The 27076-nt window shown below is 37.2% G+C and overlaps 2 protein-coding genes across 3 annotated transcripts in view; one reads left to right on the forward strand and one right to left on the reverse strand.

Moving 5' to 3' along the window:
• The window catches only part of LARP7 (La ribonucleoprotein 7, transcriptional regulator), a 234375-nt gene that overhangs the window by 122927 nt on the left and 84372 nt on the right, over positions 1-27076 (forward strand). The window lies entirely within an intron of this gene.
• Positions 4804-27076, reverse strand: part of ZGRF1 (zinc finger GRF-type containing 1) — a 76439-nt gene continuing 54166 nt past the window's right edge. For both annotated transcript variants that reach the window (XM_069095299.1, XM_069095291.1), the window contains 11 exons: positions 26798-26912; positions 25429-25688; positions 22507-22666; positions 21565-21642; positions 15033-15180; positions 12994-13121; positions 11612-11735; positions 6798-6974; positions 6533-6667; positions 5480-5741; positions 4804-5222 (listed from right to left, as the gene is read on the reverse strand). In XM_069095299.1, the coding sequence (XP_068951400.1) occupies positions 5089-5222; positions 5480-5741; positions 6533-6667; positions 6798-6974; positions 11612-11735; positions 12994-13121; positions 15033-15180; positions 21565-21642; positions 22507-22666; positions 25429-25688; positions 26798-26912 (1721 nt within the window). In that variant the 3' untranslated portion in view covers positions 4804-5088. The remainder of the gene's footprint in view (positions 5223-5479; positions 5742-6532; positions 6668-6797; positions 6975-11611; positions 11736-12993; positions 13122-15032; positions 15181-21564; positions 21643-22506; positions 22667-25428; positions 25689-26797; positions 26913-27076) is intronic.

Consider the following 27076-nt stretch of genomic DNA (forward strand, 5'->3'; position numbering starts at 1 on the left):
GAAGGAAGGAAGGAAGGAAGGAAGGAAGGAAGGAAGGAAGGAAAAAAGAAAAGTATTTGACCCAATAGAGTAAATCCAGACTTAATGACTCTTTTCCAATTGTGTTTCTCATTGTATTAGGGCCAATTCTAGTCCCTAATAATTGCCTCCTGGGTCATGTTATATATGCATGGCACTTCAATATAAAATAATAAAAAGACCGGATTGAATGTTAACCTATTTACTATACAGATAGCACGCTTTGGAGTGTAAAGACTGACATAGTCTCTCTTGAGGACCCATCCCATAGTCAACTGCCAAACTGGGCATTTCAAACTGGATATTCCATAGATGTCTTAAACTCAACATGTCCAAAATAGAACTTATTATCTTCTCCCTGAAACCCAAGTCTTATAAATTTCCCTATTTCTGTCGGGGGTATTATCATCCTGTGAATCAGGGTCCCAGGTTAATTCCCCATTATCTTTGATTCCTGATTCCCCTACCCCACATAGCCAGTCAAATGCCAAATCTTGCTATTTCTGCCTCCATAATATCTCTGATCCTGTCTCATCTACTCATGTGTCCACCACCTTAGTTCAGATTCTTATCCATCGTCTGCTGGTCTCTCGCCTGGTCTCTTGCCACTTCTATCCATCCTCCACACAGCTGCCAAAGCGATTTTCCTTAATTATAACTGTATGTTTCTCCCCCTCTCCAGGGGCTTTCTTTTGCTTTTAGGCCAAAATATAAACTCCTCTGCTTGACTTTCAAATCCCTCACAAACTGGCCTAATCTGTGCTTTCAGCCTCATTATACATCTCTACCTCCTGCTCTATAGTCCTCATTCTGTTCCTCACACATGGCACCCCAAATCCTATCTCCATACCTTTGCACACGCCATCCACCATAGGATGCTCTCCATCCTTGAGTCTGCTTCCTGGAATCCCTTACTTCAAGACAGGTAAGGCACCATCTACAGGAAGCATTTCCTGATCCCAGCTGCTGTTGCCCACCCACCCTCCTTAAACTACTTTGTATTTATTTATTCTATATACACTTCTGTGTTATTTCCCATGACAAAATGTAGACTCTTTGGAATCAAGGACTGTCATTTTTTTCCTTTGTATTCCCAATATCTAGCAGGTTCTTTGACATGGGAGGCATTTAACAACTAAATGGGTAATTGATTGATGTGGAGAGCTGTCAGAAATTCAGGCTATGAACAAACTTTGACATCTTTTCTGCCATGTAGTCCCTATATGGGCTCAGGGCCATCTTTTAGGAGTGGGGTCCTCGTTTCTAGGAAAGTTCCTCAGAGGTTACCTGAGGCCACAAAGCCCCTTCAAGAACAGATTCCACCAAGTTTGGCATAGAGGTGAGTGACTCTCTCCTCCCTCCTTTCCTTTTCTCTCCCTCAATCAATCACAATCAGAGATCTCAAGGTATAGAAAGGAGATAACACCTTGCTTCTCCATCAATCACTTGTTGGAAAAGAAAACTGGTGAAGCATTATTGGTGGTCTATGTCAGACATGAGGCTTTTCTTAATCAAAAAGTGAAAGTTATCTTTGGAGCCGCTGCCCATGAGCTGATCTTTCATTGGTTTAAAGATCTTCAGCTTTACTGTTTCTAGCTCTCTTGAAGCTTCTTTAGTGGGAAAGAATAATCTTTAATAAAATCTCATTAGGATACATGGTTCTTTAGTTTTTGTGAGCTCTCTTTTTCCTTTCCTACCACGGACATGATTTAACACACAAACAAAAATCACTTACTTGGAGGAGTATCTGCTGCCTAATGTAGGAATAAGAATGGGTAGAAATTGATAAATTCTTTCATTTTAAGGAGAAAAAATCCTAAGAACCATAAAATTGCACTGTTATCCATGTATATTACAGATTAATTCCTTGGGAGGTACAACCATAAAGGTAATTTTGCTTAGGATCTTTTCAGCAGTATCACAAAGCATAAGCTAGTAGAGGTGGGGAACATGTAGCCTTGAGGTCACATATGGCCCTCTAGGTCCTCAAGTGTGGCCCTATGAATGAATCCTCGAACTTGGAAGTTTGGATTCAGTCAAAGGGTCACACCTGGGGACCTAGAGGGCCACATGTGGCCTTGAGACTGCAGGTTCCCCACCCCTAAGGATATACTTGCCTAAGGTGTTTGTCACAGAAAATGTTCTGTGCCAAATCCAAAGATGAGAGGGATTGTTAATAGATGGTGAGGTTCTCCAGATGCTGGTTGTAGATGACATTCTCTTTATTGTATCTAGCCCCAGAACACCATAGCACCTACCAAATGAGATTCACAGAAGAGTTTAGCCTAGCATTCCACAAGGAAAAACCAAGTGGACGAAGACTGAATATTTGCATGGGTTACGTTATCCAGTCAGAGGAGTGACTGCTAGTTACTCCATCAATATCCATCTTGAACAAGCACTGCAGATGGACAGTGAGATCTGATATCACAGAGAATTGATTAGGAAGAGAGCAGGTCAGCTGGGTTGCACTTAGGAAGTTGAGCATGGCTTGATGTTTATAAACTGCTACTTTATACAAGCATCCATCTGATTAAGGCCAATATTTTCCCAGACACCATATGGTTCTTTTTTTTTTTTTTAAAGCAATCGGGGTTAAGTAACTTGCTCAAGGTTACACGGCCAGTTATTTCTGGGTGTGGTGCTGAGTATCTGAGCCCGGATTTGATCCAGGTCATCCCGACACTGGAGCCGGTGCTCTTACTCGCTGAGCCACCTGGCTGCCCCTAAGCAATTGGGGTTAAGTAACTTGCTCAAGGTTACACGGCCAGGTGTTTCTGGGTAGATGCTAAGTGTCTGAGCCCGGGATTCGATCTCCAGGTCTTCTCAACACTGGAGCCAGTGCTCTTACTCACTGTGCTACCTGGCTGCCCCTCACCATATGGTTCTTATGCATCATGGATCACTGTGAGTGAATTAACATTGCAGGTGACCCTGTAATGGTACTTAGCCAAAGGAGTATAGCATGCTGGATGGAGCCAAAATGGCGGAGTAAGAGTATAGCATGTAGTCAAACATGCAAGAAATAGCATGAAATCATCAGACGCAGATAGCTAGAAATATAGACTTCTCTCATCATATAATAAAAGTCCATGTGTTGCCCTGCTATTCAAAGAGACTAAGAAACCTGGAGGAATGTTTTTGCACAGTAGGTAGATCCTCTATGGAAGAAAGAGGACATGGAAAAGAATCATGCAGGATGAGATGGCATGTATAGGCTACAAGCTATAGTCATGAAGGAAGTGCTTGAGCACTGAATGAATACACTCAATAAATACCCAAGTATTATTAGTTTATGGATAAACAAAGTCATGAAGCCCATCTCTCCAGGACAAAACCATACTATCTCTTCATGTGAAATTGTTTGCACAAACATACTGAGTTCTCCAAGTGAGGGTAATAAGCCCAAATTACAGCAATTAAACCAATTTAGGAAAGGGTAGGGAATTGTGCTTTAAGTATCTCTGTTTTGGCCTTTCTTCTGCTTCTTGGTATTGTTTCACAGCTATAAAATGAGGGAAATGGATTAAATGACCTCTGCTCCTATGATATAAACTATAATTAGTAATTATAAGCAGTTGTCGGAATTAATCATGAAAGACCGAGGCCTAGACAGTTTGTTACATATAAGGAAAGACAAAATAACCCCACTTCCTATTATTATGAAATTAATATATTTGTTATAGGACTTACTATATATATATATATTCCTTTACATATTTTATAGTTAATGTAATTTCCATCAATTTTATAAGCAGAATAAAAATGTTATTGTTTTAAGCTTATTAAATGTTTAGACCATAAGGCAAAAATACATATGTATTTTTTTGTCTTATTTTAAATTGTTTTAATTGGACACAAAGTTAGGAAGCATAATTTTAGTGTAATTTCAATTGGAGGCTACTATATGGAGTTATCACTATAAACATAGGATACCTTGGGGCAGCCAGGTAGCACAGCAAGTAAGAGCACCGGCTCCAATGTCGGGATGACTTAGGATCAAATCCGGGCTCAGACAATTAGCACCACACCCAGAAATAACTGGCTGTGTAACCTCAAGCAAGTTACTTAACCCCAATTGCTTTAAAAAAAAACCATAGGATACCTTAAATACTCGGTTCCATTGTAAGTATCTCATTATATCTGAAAAACATGAAAACTGCATTTGCTTATGTTATTTTCTTTTCAAAAAGCAATATATAGGTTGGCAAAACCAGAGCACTGGGCTTCGAATCAGGAAGACTCATCTTTCTGAGTTCAAACCCAGACTCAAACACTTACTAGCTGTGTGACCCTGGGCAAGTCACTTAACCCTGTTTGTCTCAGTTTCCTCATCTGTAAAATAAGCTGGAGAATTAACCACTCCAGTATCTTTGGCAAGAAAACCCCAAATGGGGTCACAAAGAGTCGGACGCAACTTAAATGAGTCAACAATAACAAAGTTGGCAAAAACACAACAATAAAAAGAACACTCTTTGGAATTATTTGTATAGCAGATGTAGAACCATCAATTAAGGTGTTGAGAAATATTATCCATATTACCCATCTCCTGGCATTTCAGCCAGGTTTGTATTGTGAAAGACTTTGATAAGGATCCCAAAAGCAGCCTTGAAAGAACCAAGAAGAAGCCTCAATCTGCTAGGTGGAGCTTGGGGACACAGACTTTGGAAGCAATTACTTCAGAAACTGTGTAACCCTGGTATATGCCATTTCCCCACTGACATTTTAGGTCCTTTGGTATACAGACCACATGGTTTAGGAAAGACCAAAACCTCAAAAAGTTAATAGATTATAGCATTTTATATTCCATTCTTATGTGATGGTAAATAATTTGTATTTCTTTAGGTAAAACCATTGTTGGTGAGTTTATTTAACATCATGTGCTTATTTACAACATGTATTTATTTACAACTGCCTCTCATCTAAAGGTACCATTATAAATAAAACAGTGTGGGAAAAACAAGAAGAATAGAGTAATATTTCCTGCATCCAAGATTTTCTAATAATAAAAAAATTGTCATCAAATACCTTTTAATTCACATAAATAGCAGACTATATCATGTCTTTTCGTTAAAGAGACTTTTTTTTAGAGTTCTCTTTTTTCTTTTTTTCTTTTTCTTCTGTCCTTTTCTCCAGATAGCTTTTAAGAAGGAGGTTCAGGTCTGGCTCACATTGACTTGAATGCTGTAATCCATTCTCTCTTCCTAAAAAAAAAAAGCACAGGACATGGGTCTTTACTTCATACAAGCCATGCTGGGAGAGCTTCCTAGGCTAGTGAAATCAACTTCATGTGTGAATGAAAATGAAGGTAAGTTATAATCATATCTGAATCATGCTAAAAACACAGTGCTGCATTTTTTTCCCCCTTCCCTGGGAAATTTTGGGATTTTTTTTCCTTGAAAAATCTTCCAAAAAACAAGTTTAATTCAATATTGGTAAAATCCTCATATTCCCACTTTACCTTCACAGTGTTGGATCACCTGCCCCCATAGTCTGTTCTTCTTCAAACAGTCCAAATTTCCCACAATCAACAAGTGCCTTTTCCCTCTTGTCAGGGCAACATTCATTCTCTTTTCTGAGTCAATGAATCCAATTTGTTTTGTCCTCACACAGGAGAGGATGATGATCTCCTTCTCCGCACCCTGAAAGGCATCAACGGTGGACACCTGGACAGCCTTGAGGTTAGGGTGGTCACAATACACGGTGCTAAACAGAGTGAGAAGCTAAAGAAGAGAGAGAGGATTGATTGTCCTTTAAAAGGCCTTGTTTGGGGGCTACTCTTTGATGTCTCCGGTTAGAATACTGAAGAACTCTGCTCATGCTCAGTCTACCAGAGAAACATTCTTGAAGCATGTGCTGGCTGAGCACAGATAACAAAACCCTGTGGCTGTTGGCTGCAAATGCTCAAGCACAAACTTTTAGTTTTTCTAGCCAGTGGTGGACAATTTGCAATTCTTTGTCTCTTTGCAACCCTAACTTATTTGGCTAAGTCATTTCTGAATTATTAGCAGGGCAAACAATACTAATTCCAAGATAAAATCAGAACTAATCATTCATCCATGGATAATAGAATTTTTCTGAATGTACAAATATGGGGCATATGGATACTCTACAGATGAAAACAGGCTTTTAAAAAAGTATTTCAACATGTATACATTAATATGTAGTGTCTATCCTTGATTTGCTGCTGAAATGTAATAATAAAGCCCATTTTTGAAAACAAATTCAATACCATCTGTTTCAAAACACAAAGCACGCACCACACTCCTCTCTAATTTGTTTATTTGCATTCTTTTTGTAACAGCTGTAAAATGAATTTAATTAAACCTTGTTAGACTTATATTTAATTAAAGAGACAAAAAGCCAGACCATTCAGACCAAAACCAGAGCATTTCAGTTATAATCCTGTAAGTAACAATGGACTTTAAAAACCAAAGATGGAAAATTGGTATAAAATAAAAATACAAAACAGGAAGGTTTTATGGTCACATCTGGCTAAGAGTGTAACACAAACCTTGTACATCTGTGATTTGTATAATGTTATCACCCCAATCATGGATCCTTCTATTCCGCTTGCAATCAGTGATTGAATAAGCTTGAGTGTAAAAGCAGCTTCTGCCACATTATGGAAACTGTTATCTCTTTCAATCTGGAACAGGAAATAGGTCTTAAATTACTCTCCATGAAAGGCTGGCAAATTTTATAAGCAAAATTTTGTGGAGATTAAAAACAAGCTGTAAGAACCTAGTTTCTGCTAGAAATTAAAATTTATTATTTACCTGTTCGATTCCTTTGACATTGTAGAAACACAGAGTTGGCAACCATTCTAATAAAGGTCTCCTCTCTATTTCTGAAATGCCATTTATTAAATATCCTTCGTAGAAGAGATCATTTGCTATGGCACTAATAGCAGGGTGACAACGGTACTGAGTTCTCAGTAGAATTGCTTTGTGACCCTATAGAATTTAAATGTGGAAAAACAAGGTAGGTAAAAAAAAAAACCAACACACTTTTTTTTTCCAATTAAAAGGAACAATAATGTTTAAAGGAATTTTTAAATTGCCAGATATGCTATTAGGTGGGTTAAGAGTTAAATAATGTCAAATTAATAAATACTGAAAATCAAAGATGTTAACAGATAATATTTCTTTAATAAACTGATATAATTCTCCCAAACAACAGAATTTAAATATTTCTGATTTTAACCAATTATCCAATAAATGTTGGCTGGGGTTGTTTTCATATGCTAAGGGCAGTTAGCCTGGCTAAAAATTTGAATAGTGATCCTTAGGAAAAAAAAAATTATGGACAACAGCAAAGGTAATTCAATAAATAATTTTCTCTCTTAGTTTATGGTAAAGGAGTTTTTCCATAATGACACTGCTGTAGGTCAATTCTTTTGATAAATCATAAGATTAAGATTCCAATTTTGCTTTATACTTAAAAACATCATTATACTTGAGAAGTACAATGGGATTCCTATCTGTCTTTTCAATAGTCTTAGAAATCTATTTGAAAGTATTTCTGAAATAATATTAAAGTATTTTGAAGAGCTTTTAAAATATTCCATATTAACAAGTATAAGACTAATGAACATATAAGCAAGCATAACCTAGTGGGGGAAAGGCAACAGTTTCTATGTGAGAAAAATCATGCCTCAGTAATGAGACACATTTCTTTGAAGGGCAAATGGGAGTCAGAAGACATTACTTTGGGTCAGCTAGGTGGCTTAGTAGATAGAGTGTCAGGCCTGGAGTCAGGAAAACTTGTTTTCCTGTGTTCAAATCTGGTCTCAGACACTTACTAGCTGTGTGACCCTGGGCAAGTCACTTAACCCTTGTTTGCCTCAGTTTCCTAACCTGTAAAATGAGCTGGAGAAGGAAATGGCAAACCATTTTAATGTCTCTCCCAAGGAGACACCAAATGGGGTCATGAAGAGTCAGACATGAGTGAAGTGACTGAACAACAACAACAAAAGACATTACTTTAATGTCTCAAAAAGCCTTTGATAAGCACCACGCCCAGAAACCCCTGGCCATGTAACCCTGGGCAAGTTACTTAACCCCGACTGCTTAGGGGTGGCCAAGTGGCTCAGCAAGTAAGAGCACCGGCTCCAGTGTCGGGATGACCTGGAGATTGAATCCTGGGCTCAGACACTCAGCACCACACCCAGAAATGACTGGCCGTGTGACCCTGAGCAAGTTACTTAACCCTGATTGCTTAAAAAAAAATGAGAAAAAGCCTTTGATAAATTTCCATCCTAAAGGCTCTGAAAAACAGCTATCATGAGATTCGGGGGAATTTTATGTTATTCCATTTTATTCAGCAAGGTCATAAATAAATGTCTTAAAGATTAGAAACAAAGGATAGTTTTAAAAGGATGCTTCTCAGGGTAGAGAAATATTAATACTAATGTCCTTCAGGGACTGATGGAAGGACTATTTTTATTTAATAATTCACAAATATTTCGGAAGATACACAGTAAAGTTTTCACATTATTATGATGGGAAGCTTTTCAAGGAAGTCGAATATCACATATACAAACTAAGATTTCAAAAGGTTATTAAGCTTATGAGTTTTAAGGTATAAGCCAGTTATCTATGGCTAGACTGTTACTTCACTCTTTTGCTGGTGATTTCCACCTGCTGAAAATCTACCCAGTCTTCAAGCTGCATCTTTCTCATTGCACTTTCTTTGTAATTCCCTTATGGGCTTACTATCTTCTTTTTTTTTTTTTGTAGTATTAATTGCTTATGTACATATCATATTTCTTCTACTGGATTTCTAAGCTCCTTGGGGACAAGGGTCATGTTCTAGTTATTTTTGTATATCGCTCAGTACCTAAGAAAACAGGCAATTAATAAATGTTTCTTGAATATTGTTGACTAACAGGCATGGGGCAACTAAAAGTAATACGAAAGAGAAAATTTCTATGAGATTGAAAAAAATTAGTATTCAATTCTAGAAAGATAAAGACTAGGAAGAGATAAGATTCAAGTTTATAAAATCAATGAGGATATGGGAACAGAGTCACCAATCAGAGAACAATACCCAAAGATTGGAGTTAATTTTAGGGCACATAAAAGGACTCTTCTCCCCAAGCTGATAAACTTAAGGAATTCGTGATCACAAGAAGTGATAGAAGATGGAAACAAAGAGACTGAAGAAAGGTTTAGATAAATGCATGGATAAAAGCTCCATAATGGCTAATTCATGCAATTGAGGTTGAGGCCTCTCCCATACAACAATCCTTGGCATGCCAATGTTGGAATCATAATATTGGCCTAGGTGATCCATTGATCCGACCCATCCCGGAATCTCTTATGATATTCTGCTATTATGATGACAACTAGATGGTTGGTGTGTATATACTTAAAAATATACATATGCATACACACAAAAATGTTTATTTATTTGCACACATATGTATGTGTTTGCATGCAAATATTCATTCATTCATTCATTCGTTCGTTCATTTATCTTAATCAGTTAATCAATCATAGGAACACAGCTTTAGAGTTGGAAAGGACCTTAAAAGTTATTAAGTCCAATGCCCTAATTTTACATATGAAAAAAGTACTGTCCAGAAAAGCTAACTAGTGCAGGGTCAGACATTTACTACTGTCTAAGAGTTTAGGAGACAGGATTCAAACTTGTCTTCCTGACTCAGAGTCTGGCACTCTATCTGCTATACCACGCTGTATTCAACAAACATTTATTAAGGATCTTTAGTGGAAACAGGCATTGCTGTGTGGCCTTTTCATGTTTATTAAACTCCATTTTGTAACCTGGGATCCATCTTGTAACTGTGACTTGTGATGCAGTTTTAATTTGCTGTGGAAATTTTCAAGCTGGCTTGCTGAACTCTGCCCCATGCCTTGACCCTCCCTGACTATGAGTGCTGATAAGTGGCCACCTCCCACCCTGTTTCTTGGCCTAATGCCATCATTGTCTGAGATGGCAATGGTCTGAATATTGAGAGGTCTTTTCCTTACCCTGCACTGGGAGATAGATCCCCATCACCACACAGATGGTCAGTGGAACATCTTGAAGATCCCTATATAAACCCCATTCAAATCACTAGTGAGCAGATCAATCACTAGCAGTCCCTTGGTAGCCTGGTCGTGCCTCACCCTCAGCTGATGCCCAGGGATTAGTTCTTCCTTCTCATAGGTATTGCCAAATTTCATGATTGGAACCTCCTGTATCCTGTCTCTCTCCCTTTCCTATAAGTTTCACTGTTTGATCCATTGCACGGGCCTCTGGTCCTTGTTTACATCTACCACCAACCTCTGGTGGTTAAGTGTCAATACACTGCTAATAAAGTCTCCTATAATGACTCTTGGGAGTCATCCCTTCCTGTCAGCATCTTACTAAACTGGCTGGAAGGGTAATAAGCTGGGTGAGGACCATTAGTACCTCCATTCAGTTCATGGGAAGTTGACCAAAACTACATTTCCTGGCAGCTATACCTCCTGGACCGGGGGGGAAAGGCAGCATGGCTACCACCTTTTGTCTTCTGCAGAACAAGTAAGGGTTAGTCACTGAACCTCATGCTTCACCTAAAGTAAAATCCCTTTCCCTCTAGATCTCTAAGTCACTAACCAGGGCTGGGATGCAGATGCTCAGCAGCTTCACCTCCATGGGCAGGAGCTCCTGCCTTCACCAAAGAGAGAAAGGGCTGAGGGTCTGAACCTCACGTCCCAATGACAGGGAATTCCCCTCCTGTGATGCCCCTTAGATCCTTAAGCCTCTGTTTAGAACTAGGGCTCCTGGGTCTGATATTTGTGTCCCAGTGGAAGGGAATCCCTCTCCTGTCATGGTCAAGGTGAGGCTTATACCACCTATCATACATCACCCACTATGTCCTAAGCATTGCCTCCATCCCTTGTTTGTAAAATACTCAAAAATACTAATTAATGTAGAAACCATAATTCATCACCAGGTAATGTTTTCCTTTGGGTTAAACTTCTTTTATTCAACGAACACCTATGTGTAAGGCATTGTACTAGGTCCAGAAAAAAAAGGGAGAAGTTATATTCTTTGTGATTCATCTGTATAGAATAATTTAAACGAAAACATTTATCTATTAAAATACACTGTAATTAAGGTTTCTATTGTGTCAAAATATTAGTAGGAAACATTTTTCAAATGAAATAAATCTTTTACTTAAATACTATGTGCTTCAATATGAACAGTAGAACTCTTTGGTGGTCCAGATGTTAACAAGCAAGAATAATACACGCTTCAGATAGACACTAAGTGTTACAGTGAAAATCTGCCTTTCTATCTATCTACCTATCTATCAATCTGTCTATCTATCTGAACAATCTATTATTGGTGGAGTGAGTGTTTTCTAGTAAGATTTACTGTTATTATACAAATATAGCCATCCAGTGTAATTCTCCTATATTCTGGGCTGATTCTGCACTTAAACATTTAGTTTATATTATCTGAAACTGTACTCATTATGTTGCTTTGTAAGTGTGCTTTTTCACATGTAGACATTTTCTTTTCCCAAATATTAGTTCCTTCACAAAAGCTGTATATCATGTGCCATAAAATCACCTTGGACAAGGTTAACTTTACATACCATTAAGCAAAGCCGGTCAAAGAGAGTTTGTTCCAACCCACTATCATGGGCACTTTCGGAACCCTGAATGGTAGGAGGTAGCTGTTTGGGGTCTCCAACAAGAACTAGTTTTTCACAATCAAACCTAAAACAAAAATTTCAAAAAAATCCTAAAATTTAAATCGAGTTGACTGAAAAAATACCTGTAAAACAAATTCAAGCAATGAAGGAACAGATAATTCACATTCAGTTAGCTCTAAATCCATGCATCTTTGATTGGTTTGGCTTTCTTAGGATATCCATACATACACACCTATAGCACCAAATGAAATGTTTCATGAAAAGATTTTCCTGTCTTTATTACCTACCTGTGATTTCTTCTTTATTCTGAGTTGACTCTATACTTAAAGTATTTGTTTTGATTATCTTAATCAGCACTTGTTTACATTTATATATATATATATATATATATACACACACACACATATATATGTAATATGTGCAATATGTGTATATATACATACAGTACTATCCACACATGTACCCACGTATATGCATTGACACATGTTATTTAGATACAGTTATAGAGTTAAGTTTATGAAGAAAGAGAACTTTCATTTACTATTCAGTTGTTTTTTCCTTGTTCTGATGCAGGGGGTCTTAGCTAGAAGTCCACAAACTTGTCTTTCTAATATTTTGACAGCTGCAGCTCAATATAACTGGCTTCCTTTGTACTCCTATATATTTTACTTTAGGCATTTAAAATGTTACTCTGAGAATGGGTCAGTTAGCTGCTCTATGACATGCAAAAAAAGGTAAGGATTACTGGTCTAGAGCCTCAAAACCAAAATAAGGTTAAAGCTGTGGAATGGCAGGAGATCCTCTTAGCGAAGGGGAATCCTCAGACCAAGTGAGAACCAATGATGACAGATCTGGAACTGGAAGAAACCTCAGAAATCATCTAGTTCTACCCCTCCATTTTACAGACTGAAGAAACTGAGGCCCTGGGAGGATGAGAGCACTCCCTGAGATCTCAGGTAGCGTCAGGTGGTATTTGAAGGTAGGTCTTCCAATGTAAGGGCCATTACTTCCAACACCCTTACATGCTGCCTCTCCTTCTCGTCCCTCAGTAGAAACTAATCTATCTCTGTTACAGTCTGATAGTTATTAGTAAAATCTAGTGACTTCTCAGAAATTTAGACCCAGATGGCACTTCATAAAGTTTATCTGGACCAACCTCTGAGGAAGAGAGTAAGTTTTTTTCTCTTTCATTTAAAAAAATATTATTTTCTTTACCATTTTTCCTCTTAGAAAACAGTTAATTGATTAAGATCTGAATTGCTGAGAATCTTCATGATGGTGGAATTTTAAAGCTATTTTTTAAACAGAAAATTTTTAATTACCTTGCAATGGGCAAGAGTGAAGCAGGTTCTGTCATCTGGCTGCACTCATCCAATACAACTATAGGAAATTTAAGATTATTCATGCATGGGAATGGGCAGGCTGCACAGGTTATTCCAACTACTTGTACCTGTATTTCAAAAAATGATTCTATTGTTAGTTAGAAAGTATTGACAACTAAGCATCACTAAAGAGCTCTCAAAAATTGAACTACAGGACAGAATCAGAGTTCTAATCTAAGACCAGCTAATGACAATCTGAAATCTTGACCAGTTCATTAACGTTCCCAATGTTTCATTATCTCCACATTTTAAATGGAAATAACAGAATTGTTTGCTACGTAATTCATAGGACTATTAATAAGAGTGGGAATGAAGTCTTTAGAATAATGACATTAAAAATATCAAATATGACATATCACAAATGTTTTAGCCTTTCAAATGTAGCTGAATAAATGTAGTATGCAGGATACCTCCCCTTCCCCAGGTTTAAGTTCTCAATAGAGAAGAATAATTAAGTTCATGAATTATCCTTTATTTACAATTCAAATAAACCAGTTAATTGTTTGGAATTTTAATATAACAAGTTGTACCTTGATTACAGACTAGATTACTTAATACTAATAAACTTACTACTAACAAAGGAGGGATGGGAGAAAAATCATATTTTGAAAATAAATGTGAATCTCAGAGACTACACCTCTAATCAAAGCATAAATCTTGACTACATTTATATTTACCCTTTGGAAAGAGAAAGATAATTTGTAAATTTAACAGAATCCTCAGCATTCTGTGTCGTCCATTCTACACTCAAAAGGAATCTTCATCTTAACATACTGACAAATGGTGTTTTAATCTCTACCTGAAGACTTCCAAGGAGGGCAAACTCACTGTCTCCTGAGGCTGCCCATTCTACTTCCGTAAAGCACAATTTATGAAGAAGTTTTTCTGACATCAAGCTTAATGTGCTTCTGCAATTTCTACCTGCTGTTCCTGGCTCTGTCTTCTAGGGCCAACAGAACATGTTTAATCCCTCTTTGACCAGTTAGTCCTTCAAACACTTAAAAACTTCAATCATGCCTCCATTTCCCTCCTTACCCCCAGCCTTCTCTTCTTCAGGCTAAACATTCCCAGTTCTTTAACTATCTTGATGATCCTCCCTTAGACCTCTCCAGCTTATTAATGTCCTTCTTAAACTGTGCTTCCTAGAACAAAACCCAATACTCCAGATGAGGTCTGACAAAGGCAGTGGGGCTCTCACCTCTCTATTACTGGAAGCTAAGTCCCCATTGTAGTCTCAAGTTCATCTTAGTTTTTTTAGCTGTCACATCCCATGCATACAGAGGTTGCTCTCCACTAGAACCTCTACATATTTTTCTAGACAAACTTCCTTTTAACCATGCCTACCCTTTCTAATAATCATAAAATGGACTTTTTTTTTATCCAAGTACAAAACTGCATTTCTCCCTGCTGAATTTCATCCTATTTGATTCAACCCTAAGCTCTAGCCCACTGGCATCAAACTCAAACAGAATGAGATTCCTGATGGCCACACAGGAACTTCGGAGACGATAAGTTAACATTGTCTCTGTTGTATTTCTATTTATCTTGTTAAACATTTCCCAATTACATTTTAATCTGGTTTAGAGCGCTAGAGACTTCTGTAGACTGAGGTTCTTGAATTGGACACTTCTCTTTCAGTCAAAAACTTTTTGGAGTCTGACCGTCATCCACTGCTCACTAGCCTTCCCAGCATTGGGCCATCTGCAAAGCTGAGTGAACTGAATCTATTTTTCTTACCTTTCTAGTTTTCAAAATGAATAACAGTGTTATTCAATGAATACAAAAATATTTCTTAATATGCACTATAATAGACTAGTTTGGGGAAAACTAAAAGGAAAATTATCAATAGAAATTTTAAAATACTACATTAAAAACAATTTAATAAAACGTTTAGCAATACATCTATATGTATTTTGGTTTTGCAGCCCTGATGGCTAACATTTAGTGATACTTAATCATGCTTTTTGATTGATTGGTACCTGTTTCAGCAAAGCTCTATTGGTGCCCAATTTATGTTGTTCGATGCTTTTTCTCACATATATTTTTTCTACAGGTGTCAGGTCTTCTTTCATCAGTGCGTGGAGCTCCTTTAATTGCTCATTTTCATTTCCTAAACCAGCATGCAAACTTAATGGAAAAAATGAACACAATAGAGATAAATTGAATTTATGTAGCTTTTATTAAGTTTCTCTATCAGGCACATATCTGGGATGTGATGGAGAGCTTCCAAGACCTGTCAAACCTGATAACCACTGCCCACTTGCAGTGATTTGAGTAGGACTGAATGATGCCACCAGAAGGAACCTAGGTAGCATTTCTGGAAATTTTAAAGCATTGGGCAAGAAATCAAAGACCCTAGGAGAACAGACAGTGTTTTTAACCCTGCTGTTGACTGAAAGGGTAGAGACTTAGGAAGAGGAAAATAAAGTGTATCTGGGAAGTGCATAACTGGATAAGAAGATGGTATCTGAGAATGGCATATGTAGTTCTACACTTTTAATCAGGAGCAGAGATGAAAATACTGAGTTAATAATTTTTTTTAAGGGCAGCTAGGCAGCACAGTAAATAGAGCACCAACCTTGAAGTCAGGAGGACCTGAGTTCAAATCTGACCTCAGACACTTCACACTTAGCTGTGTGACCTCAGGCAAGTCAATTAACCCCAACTGCCTTGCCTTCCCCTTTCCAAAAAAGAGAAAAAAAAATTTTTAATTTGAAAAATTCTTGATAAGTAGATTAAGATATAAGCTAAAGGCAACATAGGATTAGAATATACATTCATCGGGGTGGCTAGGTGGCACAGTGAATAGAGCACCGGCCCTGGAATCAGGAGGACCTGAGTTCAAATCCGGCCTCAGACACTTAACACAAAAAAACTAGCTGTGTGACCTTGGGCAAGTCACTTAACCCCAATTGCCCTCCAAAAAAGCAAAAAAAAAAAAAAAAGAATATACATTCATCTCTGAAACATTTGGAGAAAAGAATTATCCATTTCCAAAAGCTTTGCCTCTAAAACTAAGAAAAGCAGGAAAAGAAAAACAGTCTATCAAAACTGGAGTACAAGACTAATTAAGCCAGATCATCCCACAGGTATTTACAAATGAAACGGGAAGGACAATGTAAAATGGAACAGATTTTCTAGCTTTAACTAGTAACCTATCGAGTTAGCATGGTGAAGGGGAAAGAGTGTAATACTTGGAGTCAGAAGGCCATGGTTCAAATCCTAACTATTTATTATCACTGTGACACTCCAAACTTCTGGGCCTGAATTTCCTTATGTGTATAATGAGGGGGCTGGCCTAGATGGCCCCCCTTCTAGCACTAAATCTGGGATCTTATGCTCTGTTTTGATCCTCACTCAGTGATAGTGAAACCGTCACATTTGCACTCAACTTGAGGGTACCTGATATACTTTATGAAGAAGTAGATTTAGCACTCAAAAAGAAAAAGATGTTGAGAAGAATGTGACCAAATAAATACAGAAGAAATCCATCCTGGAACTGTCACAATTTTAAAGGTACTCAAGGACTGATTTTTAATATATCTTAAATAGGGGGAAAATTTCAAAATATTAGGCAATATCAAATTGTTTTATTACTCAAAAAAGTCAATAGTGAAGACGTTAGTAACTTCTGACCCATATGCCTATTTTAGCTATAAAAATATTAATGAGAATTATATAAAATATTGATAAGAAATGTCCAAGCACATGTCAAGAGTAATCTTGATGAAAATGTGTGAAATGTGTGTGGCTAGGTGGTGCAGTGAATAGAGCACCAGTCTCGGAGGACCTGAGTTCAAATCCGGCCTCAGACACTTAATACTTGCTAGCCGTGTGACCTTGGGCAAGTCACTTAACCCCAATAGCCCTGCCCTCCCCCCTGCAAAAAAAAAAAAGTGTGAAAGGCAAAGGCAGGCTTTTCAGGTGATTACCCAGTGCAGTTCACATCTTCACTGTCATGTAAGTAACTGAGAGGTAGAATCAAAAATCCAGTTTGTATTTGCTGATTACTTTTTTTTAAGACATTTTTAATGTAGATAAAATTAGGCCTTTAGAGTCCTACTTTGATATCTGTCTTCATATACATGCTAGGTTCTTTTTTTTTTTTAAGCAATTGGGGTTAAGTAACTTGCTCAAGGTTACACGACCAGTTATTTCTGGGTGTGGTGCTAAGTATCTGAGCCCAGATTCCATCTCAGGTCATCCCAACACTGGAGCCAGTGCTCTTACTCACTGTGCTACCTGGCTGCCCTAAATGCTAGATTCTATATAAGAATCCCCCCACAAAAGCAGAGAATACAGAGAATTTTTTTCAACAAACCTCCAGGTAAGGCATAAAAAAGGAAAACGTGCTTGCTATAGATGTTTATCACTGTCCTGAGAAAGAAGACATAGGTAAAGTCCAAATAGAAAATGGCCTTAATACTGATGGTAAGGTCCACCAGATGTCCTTGTTCATGAATAATGTTACATTAATTATATCAAGTCCCAAAGTACTACAGGACCTCTTCCATAAGATTCATAGATACTAAAAAGGAGATTAATCTAGCAATCCAAAGAGGAAAACATTCAGTAGATGAAGAATGCATGTTACCCATATAATAACATGCAGCTGGACGTCCACCAGTTCATATATGTTGGACAGGTATCATAGACAATGAGCTTGGCCCCAAATCAATAAAGAGGAAAATAGTGGGTTAGGATATATTTCTGAAGTTCTGAAGCAATCAGCTAAATTTAAATATTTTGGGGACAATGAATGCCAAGATCAGAAAAAATCAAAATGGTGGCTGCAAGGGACAACAGAAAGATGTATAGTGGCTATAAGGAGGTTATGTAGCACATCACCAACAATGACATATAAGCAAGAAATAGTAATAAAAACATTATCAGTGAGGGCAAAGCCAAATGGCAGAGTGGCAGGAAGTTTACAGAAATAATTATTTCTCTCTCATATTAATAGCCAATTATTAAAATGGGGAAGACTCAAGCTTCTTTTCCCCCGTCCTATTTTCTTGTCCAAATCTCTAGCCAATTAATACAACTGAGGAGCTCCCGTCCTATGGTCTTGTCCAATTTCTCAAGGACAGGGCTGATGGAAAGTAGGATTAACACTCTTCAATCTGGGTATTGCTACTCCACCTAACCAGATCTAAGGTGAAACTCCCTTCTGCTTATACTTAGGTAGGGGATATAGATTCTTTGTTTAGATTGTTCAAGGTCTGGGTGTAGAGATAGTATCTCTGTTCAAGAGTAATATGATGTCACTCTCAGTCCCTCATTGTAATATTCCATCTCTCATTAATTATTAAGCAATCAGAGTTGATTGCCACCCTCAGGAACACCCCTCTTTCAAGGATATATATGCCGAGCTCCTGCTGCCATAACTGTCTTTGGCCTTTGAGAATGCCATCGACCTTTTATTAAAAATGTTGGCATTATTAATTACTAATTGCCCAGAAATTATGTCTCTAGAACTTTTTAAACTTCACAAAGTACAGTGATCTCTCTGCCCTAGCCCCCTAAACAAACAAAAAACCTCTTCCAACAGAACTAGAAAATATAGTAGACCAAATTCTGATGGGGGAAAATCTGAAAAAAAAAATCAGTCAGTAAATTTTTTGAGCTGGGTCAGGATAGGGAGACAGAGAGGTCTATAGACCCTGATGACTGGGTCTGGTCAGGAGTAGTTTGGAACATTCCAGGGCAGGGAGAGGCCATGTATCATGGTAAGAGGAAGTCCAAGACCAAAACCAGGGCCCCACAAACTACAGCAGCATGCAGGAACAGGTACTGAGGGGTACTTTTGTCATCCACTGTCCAGTTCCAGGGTAACAGAGCCAGGATGGATTGAGAACGCCCCATGGGGTGACATTCTGGAGTAAGTGGTCATAGGCCCAAGAGGAGCAAATTCAGAAGCAGACGGAAGTTATGTGGCTCAAGGTTCAGGAATAGATTGAGTTCCCAGTTCCTACTTAGAGCGCACGATGAAACTTAAAGAAATATAACCATGGTAGGAGCTTCCAAAGGGAAGCCTGTGGTTCTGTCCTCATTGAATCATCAGAGCTTCTCAGATGGCAGAGAGTTCCGCAGTGAGTACTCTTGTTCAGACACCAACCAAGATCAGGAAATTACAGAGCTCAGAACAGAGAATAAACACTCTGAGTTTGCTCTGCATCTGATCACTCTGGGAGTCCTGAAAGCTTACAGGTTCTCAACCTATCTCTGAGCTCATGACCACAACACAGCACTCAATAGTCCTTTTAAAGCAGCAAAAGATCCAGCCCAAATCTTCCCTCCAGAAGTGCACAGAGCCTGGCCCCTAACATCAAGTCTGAAGTCAAGACACAGGCCAGAAGAATGAGCAAACAAAAAAGCATCTCACCATTAAAAAGCTATTATCGGGGTGGCTAGGTGGTACAGTGAATAGAGCACCGGCCCTGGACTCAGGAGGACCTGAGTTCAAATCTGGCCTCAGACACTTAACACTTACTAGTCATGTGACCTTGGGCAAGTCACTTAACCCCAATTGCCCTGCCTTTCCCGCTCCAAAAAGCAAAAAAAAAAAAAAGCTATTATGGTGGCAGGGATAGTCAAGACAAACTCAGAAGAAAATGAGTAAAATGCCTACGAGTAACGCCTCAAAGGAAAACACATCTTAGGCAAAAGCCCAACTACGATTCCTAGAAGAGGTAAAAGAGAGTTGAAAAATGGGTTGTTTTTTTTTAAATAGATGAAATAAGAGGGCTACGGGAAAAATGGAAAAGCAATAAGAGCTTTGAAAGAAAGAATTGGAAAGAAAATTAACTACTTGGCACGAGGTACAAAATCTGGCCTAAACAACAAACTCTGAGAAAATAGAATGGACCGAAAAGAAGTCAATGATTCCATGAGACAACAAGAAATATAAAAATAAAGTCAAAAGTCTGAAAAAAACATAAGGAATCACATAGCAAAAACAAATGACCTGGGACGGCTAGGTGGCGCAGTGAGTAAGAGCTCTGGCCCTGGAGTCAGGAGGACCCAGGATCAGTGCTGGCCTCAGATACTTAACACCCCTACAAAATAACTGGCTGTGTAACCTTGGGCAAATTACTTAACCCCAATTAGTTTAAAAAACAAAACAAAACAAATGACCTATAAAACAGACTGAGGAGAAAACTCCCATAAATATTATAGCCAAAATCCAGGGCTTTCAGATCAAAGAAAAAATTAATAAAAGCAGTCAGAAAGAAATAATTCAAGTATCAATGAGCCACAGTCAGGATCACATACAATATAGCAGCCAGAATTGTTAAGGAGCAGAGAGCTTAGAATATTATATCCCAGAAGACAAAGACTATAAACTTGCAGAAAAACCTAAGTCCAAAACACTGAATATAATCCTATGGCGAAAAAAGGACCTTTAATGAAATACAGTTAGATAAAAGGAACAGCATCCTAAAGAATATGTATAAACATCCTGCAGAAGAAGGATTAGGCCTTGGCCCAAAGAGCAGAATTAGGATCAATGAATGAAATTTGCAGAGAGGCAGGTGTAGTCTTGATCTAAGATAAGATTTTCTAACAATTAGGGTTTTCCCAGAATATGAGGCAATGGTTTTCTGATCAGTAAAGGACCTTTAAAAAAAACATTAGAGAGTATTCTTATTCAGGTACAAGTTATACAGATGATTTCTGAGATGCCTTTCAACTGAGATTTTGTGAAATTCACCAAATGCAAATGTAGAACTCTTCAACCTTTACTTATTAAGTAGATCTAGTTTTGCTATGGATCCTCAGAATGTCTATTGTCTGGAAAGTGATATTAAGTTGGATGGACAGCCCAGGGCGGACACTGCTGATGGACAATGAACTGGGTCCAAAATTAAACAGCTTATGACAGGGGATAAGATTTACATCTGGGAAAGTGTACAAGTCTTTTAATGACCTAGAGTTTCTTTTTGAAACAAAATCCAAACTTTTTAAAACCAATGCTCTTTTGGTGATTGTATAATGTTGTGAGCTATGTAATACCACAACTTTTGAGGAATCGAAATTTCCAGACATCCAAATGTTTTCAATTCATCTCATTTTTATGAGATATTCATGGTGAGCAAAGATAGGTTATAATGTATTTGGAAAAGTGAACCATATACATGAAAAACTTTAAAAAGATATTACCAAACTGACAGAGAACTGGAAATGGAAGTCATGTAGCAAAAGTGAAAAATAACAGATGGTTAGTCCACATACCGACCTACCAAGATCAAGAGGCAGGGTCCTAATTATGTTGGGTGAGTCTCCTCTATAGGATTTGAGGAGGTCATGAACAAGAGTTGTCTAAAATGATAAATGGCTGGATTGCAACCTGTACCCTCAGAATATTCACATCAATCAGAGATTATAGATCCACTGAAGCACAATTTTCTTCCTTCATCTTCTAAAAAGCACAAAACTAAAGCCATATATCTGGAAATTGTGTAAGGTTCATTGATTAGTATTGTAAATCCTGAAACTGAAGATTCTTACCTGTAAGGTAGAATTGGCTTGGAAATCTTTCTAATGCTCCCAACTCTGATAAATTTTTCAAATCCAAGACTGAGTAGCCTATAGGAGGGAGACAAGAAATAAGATTCTGATCATTTTAGAAGTAGACTATAAAATAAGTATCTCCCCTCAAAATTAAAATAAGCACCTTCCAAGAAGTCACTTTATGATACTAAAATATAAACTAAATAAATCAACGTTACATTTAAGATACATGTTACTAAAAGAATCATCAGTGAAATCATATGTGAGAAGTTATAAACACAAATACTTCAAGGATGATACTGGCTTTTAAAAAGAATGCATAATGCCAAAATACATATGCCACAAGATTCTAATGTCAGTTTACAGCAAATAAACTAATTTTTCTAGCCACATTATAATTGGTCCTAGTCAAACTTTCAATTTTGAGGCTGAAAAACAGTTGGCTGAATAATACTTAATGACATTGAAACATTGCTTTAAGATTAGCAAAGTGATTTATCTTTATTACAACCCACTGTGACAAGTATTACAGGTACCACTGTTGTCACTTTTCAAGACAAAGCCAATGCTGAGAAAGTGGTTTGGCCATCTTCATACAGCTATTAAGTATGCGAGGCAAGCTATGAACCCAGATCTTCTATTTGATGATAAGTACAAAGGCCCATCTCCTACAAAACATTTTAATTTAACACATTTGGCAGTTGTGAAATACTGTATTGTTCTTTTCATTTTTAATAGGACCCTACCCATGAAGAAATATGATCGATGTCCAAATACATCTTTAATCTTTCTTATCCCTTTCTGGATCCTTCTAATTTAAAATTATAATAGGACAATTACATAGTCTAGATATTTTACTATTATCTGCCCATGTAGCTAGTCAAATGATTAATCTATTATCTATATAGATAACCCCTTAAATAAAAAGTTTATAGCTACCCAAGGAGTACTCTGTCCACAGCAACATTGGTGGAAGAAGAAATCAGAATTTTCCATGGCCTTGCATCTACACCTGTAGGAGTTGGACTCTTTTCAAAGAGCTGTACAAGGAATAAGATCACCACTGCCAGTAAATAACTCTTCCCTGCTCCAAAAACACCTAGTTGTTTTGGAAGGTAAAGAGAGGGGGAGAGATAAAGAGGCAGCATTCCAAATAAATGAATTCCAGAAACATGAAAGTGAATTTGGCCCAAATTATCTTCTATATAAAATACTGCTACTTTCATTAGATCCATTGCCCATCTTTGTTTTCACAGCATTCAGCTTTGCCTCACAACAGATCCTTCACTTTGGTTCAGGGTAAATCCTACAGAGATAGCTTAGTGTGGGAAAAGCTTCCCATACAACCTATAGCTAAAGTCCCTGAAACTAGAAAGAAGCATAATGGGTATTCCTAGTATGTCTTTTTGTTATGGTAACATGAAAAGTTGTTAGCCTTAAAAAAAACCTTCCTTTGCAGCAGCTGCTAATTTTAAATCGTGACAGATTAGATCTTGGGTGACTCTCCTCATTTTTAAGTGCTGAGGCAACAATAAGAAAATTAATCAACCAAATCTTCTGATTATCTTCTAAGGCAGCTAGGTGGAGCACTGGACCTAGAATCAGGAAAACCTCTGTTCAAATCCAACTTCAGACACTAGCTGTGTGACCCTGGGGCAAGCCACTTCATCTTTGCCTCAGTTTCCTCAACTGTAAAAAGGGATGATAATAGATTCTACCTCACAGGGTTGTTGTGAGGCTCAAATGAGATATTTGTAAAGCCTGGCACATAGTAGGAGCTATAAAAATGCTTATTTATTGTAGCACAGCAATGAAATTTTCAACACATTAAAAAATGGGTTGTGAAATACAGTGATGAGAAAGAAATGTGAAGAAACACTAAAACACTGAAAATTAAAAGTTAGCTATACAGCAGACACTATTATTTTATGAATAAATTAATGTTTTCTTCTGTCTTCTGAAAACTCACTTGCCCTGTGAAATCTTCCTAAGGTCAAAGACTCCAAGAGGGAAATTTACTCAAGAGGGATGATGGACATAATCACAAATAATTCTGATGAGAAAGAAAATGGGCATGCCATAAAAAAATAGAATAGAACAAGATCAGAAATCTTTTACAACTGGTTAAAGGGAGAATTCTTAACCAAAAAAGACAAAAAGGAAATCACAAAAGATAAAACTGACAATTTTGGCTATGTAAAATTAAAGCTTTTGAATGAATTAAGTCAATGGGGACAGAATCAAATTCATTACTCGATCCAAAAATCTTTACTAAATACATTCTATGTACCTGGCACTAGGGTACATGAGTAGAAAATGGTTCTTAATCTCAAGGACTTTGTGTTTTATCGGGAGAGACAACACATCTATGTAGAAATGCACATAAAACAGATCAGCAATAAATTCAAAACTGAAGGGTGGAGGAAATGTACACCAGGAGCCAGGGGCTCCAGAAAAGGTATTAGGCTGAGTCTCAAGGAAAAAAAGAGTCTAACAGACAGAGGTTAGGAGAGTATGTCTCCCAGAGAGGGGTACAGCGGGTGCAAAGGCATGGTGATGCATAATGGAAGGTCACATTTGGGGAAAAGCAAGAAGTCAGCTTTGGCTGAACTGCAGAATAAGAGAAAAAGTGTGACATGTAAAAAGACCAGAGAGGCAGGATGGAGTCAGAATGAAAGATTTTAAATGCCAGACAAAGGTTGGTCCCAGAAGCAACAGAAAGTCTGTAGAACTTATTGAGTAGGAGAATAACATGGCCATAATTGCATTTTTGGAAAAAAAAGAAGAAATGGTAGAGGAAAATAATCGCATCAAATATCACCAATTAAAGGCTGACATCCAAAACATTCAGAGGAATAACACAAATATATAAAGCAAAAGCCATTCCCCAGAAGATACATGGTAAAAAATACAAACAAAGGGGAGGTCAGGTGGTTCAGCGAGTAAGAGCACTGGCTCCAGTGTCAGGATGACCTGGGGATCAAATCCAGGCTCAGATACTTAGCACCACACCCAGAAATAACTGGCCGTGTAACCTTGAGCAAGTTACTTAACCCCAATTGCTTTAAAAAAAAATACAAACAAAAATTTTCAAAAGGAACTTTACAAGTTATAAATGACCATAAGAAAACATTCTTGGGGGTGGATCATATGTAAACTACATTATTGCATGATAGATTTAAAATTAGTTGACTGATTTAACCTCAACAGCATTGACAAATATGCTAATGTCAACCGGAGGTTCTGTAGTCCTCTTGGCCATATATTATTCAACAATTTTACCAATAAAGTGGATGAAGGCATAGATAGCATGTACATCATGTTTTTTGAAGACAACAAAACTTGGTGAAATCACTATTATGTTGCATGATAAAATAAAAGTCTAAAATAGAGCTTAATAAGAATAGACCAGATATAACACAGTAAAACCTCTCGAGAATAAACAAAAAATTCTACACTTAGGTTTAAAAATATAACTATATAATACAGAACAGCTTAAAAGCAGTTCATGTAAAAAAGACTTAATGGTTTTTGCTGCCTGAAAGCCCAAACTATATTAGTAGCATGAAATGGCTGCCAAAATACCAGTGCAACTTCAGACTCATTTACAGAAGTTTAGTGTCCAAAAGAAAATGAAAGACCCACCACCATTCTTTGTACAGGTCACATTTGGAGTACTACGTATAGTTCTGAGTGATACATTTTAGGAGAGACATTGGTTAATTGGAAGGTAGCAAGGAGAGGTAAATGAGAATGAGGAAAAGAGAAACTATGTCATAACATGATCCATGGAAGAAATAGGAATGCTTGTCCATATGGGAAAGAGAGCAGAACAACTGGTTTTTTCTTCTCACCCCTCACCGTGTATGATTGTGATAGGTATGGTATGATGCTCGTGGAGGTCACTGACATTTCCAGGGGATGTCACCATTTGTGCTATCTGAACAAGAGCTGTGGCCTGATCCATGTTTAATTTATATATCTGAATCATCTCCTTCGCTAGCTGCACTGCTGCTTCTGGGTTGAGTGGTTCACAGCTGTTGTTAGAACTCCTGTTGAGTGCTGGTGGAATAAACTTTCTTTTGCTGATTTTGTTATTGCTGTGTTCAGTTTGGGAAGACCTAGGACAAATGCAGCAAGTAAAATTAGGTGAATCTGGAGTTTACATTAGTAACTTAGAGAAATTATTGACAAGAAATTAGGTAAATTATATACATCCCAAGGAAGAAACTACCTTGAAAATGATTATATAAGGCTTTGCTTTTTCTAGGACACTAAAATCCATCAGTATTCTCAAGTTTAAGTAAAAATAAGTTTCAGGCCTCTTTAGGTCAAGTTACATTACACAGAGAATGAGTTACATAAGAACCTTCTTTTACTTCATTGTGGTAATCAAAATGGACCTCTTCTAAATCATGTACCGATACTATTTAGATTTAATAATGGGTGAGTTTTTATTACAGGTAAGAATATTTGAATTCCCAGTGTCTAACAAGAGTATTGGTATTAAAAACAACGTAGAAGGACCGCAGATATATTGTTCTCCATGATCTTATTGGGGAGTGAGAGTTATTAAACAGCAACATCACTTTTTACATCTGCAGCTTATGTTTACATATAGTTCTTGTGTCTTGTTCAAAGCCTTCACTTTTCTTCTATTATGTGCCTCATAATGAATGTTTATCGAATTGAATTGTAATAATTATCAATATTTTAAAGTGTACATACTGTGCAATACTTCTTAGAAAAAACCTCTGAGAAGATAGTTTTAAGTAGAAAATATTTATTTTCATATTCTTTTAATATATTTGTCCAAATGTTATTCTCCAAATAAGAAAAAAATGAGAAATAAAGTCTGGTCATAATAAAGCAGTTATGAGCTAAGACACATGATTCATATTATAAATACATCTATAATACTCAATTTAAAAGTAAATGTTCACAGTAAGTATAAAAGGAAAGTAGTGAGGCATGGATACACAAGAAATGAAATTAATATGAATGATACTTGTAAATTAATGATTGATTTAGACTATCATTATCATGTTTAATGGTCTAACAGAAAAGTAAATTGATTTATGATGGATTTTAAAAAAACAGTGCAATTATATTCCTTGAATGAAACTTTGAATTTCATTTGCAATATTTATGGCCTATGCTGATGGTATTTTCACGTTCCTTTATAAGTCATTTGTGAATACTACTGAATCAATGATGATTAATTACATACATTGTTAACAGGTGCTGTATTATAGGCAGAGCGGTTGGATTGAAGTATTCTTGCAAGTTTCTCAAAGTTGTCAGCTCTGTGCTAGCATTACAAACCAGTAAAGCATGAACCACCGCTAGAGAAAGATCACAAAAATGAACATTTATTATAAAAGAAACTATCCACAAAAGTCTCTTATAACAAATATTGTGCAAAACTAAAACTTCGTCTTTATGACTTCATCTCATTCCATTAAAAAAAATACTCTTTGAGTAAACCATAACAGGCCAAATGTGGGCA

The sequence above is a fragment of the Petaurus breviceps genome, unplaced genomic scaffold (genome assembly GCF_028583685.1).
Source record: "Petaurus breviceps papuanus isolate PSGF00001 unplaced genomic scaffold, PetGlider_PUasm1.0 126, whole genome shotgun sequence".
Classification (NCBI taxonomy): domain Eukaryota; kingdom Metazoa; phylum Chordata; class Mammalia; order Diprotodontia; family Petauridae; genus Petaurus; species Petaurus breviceps.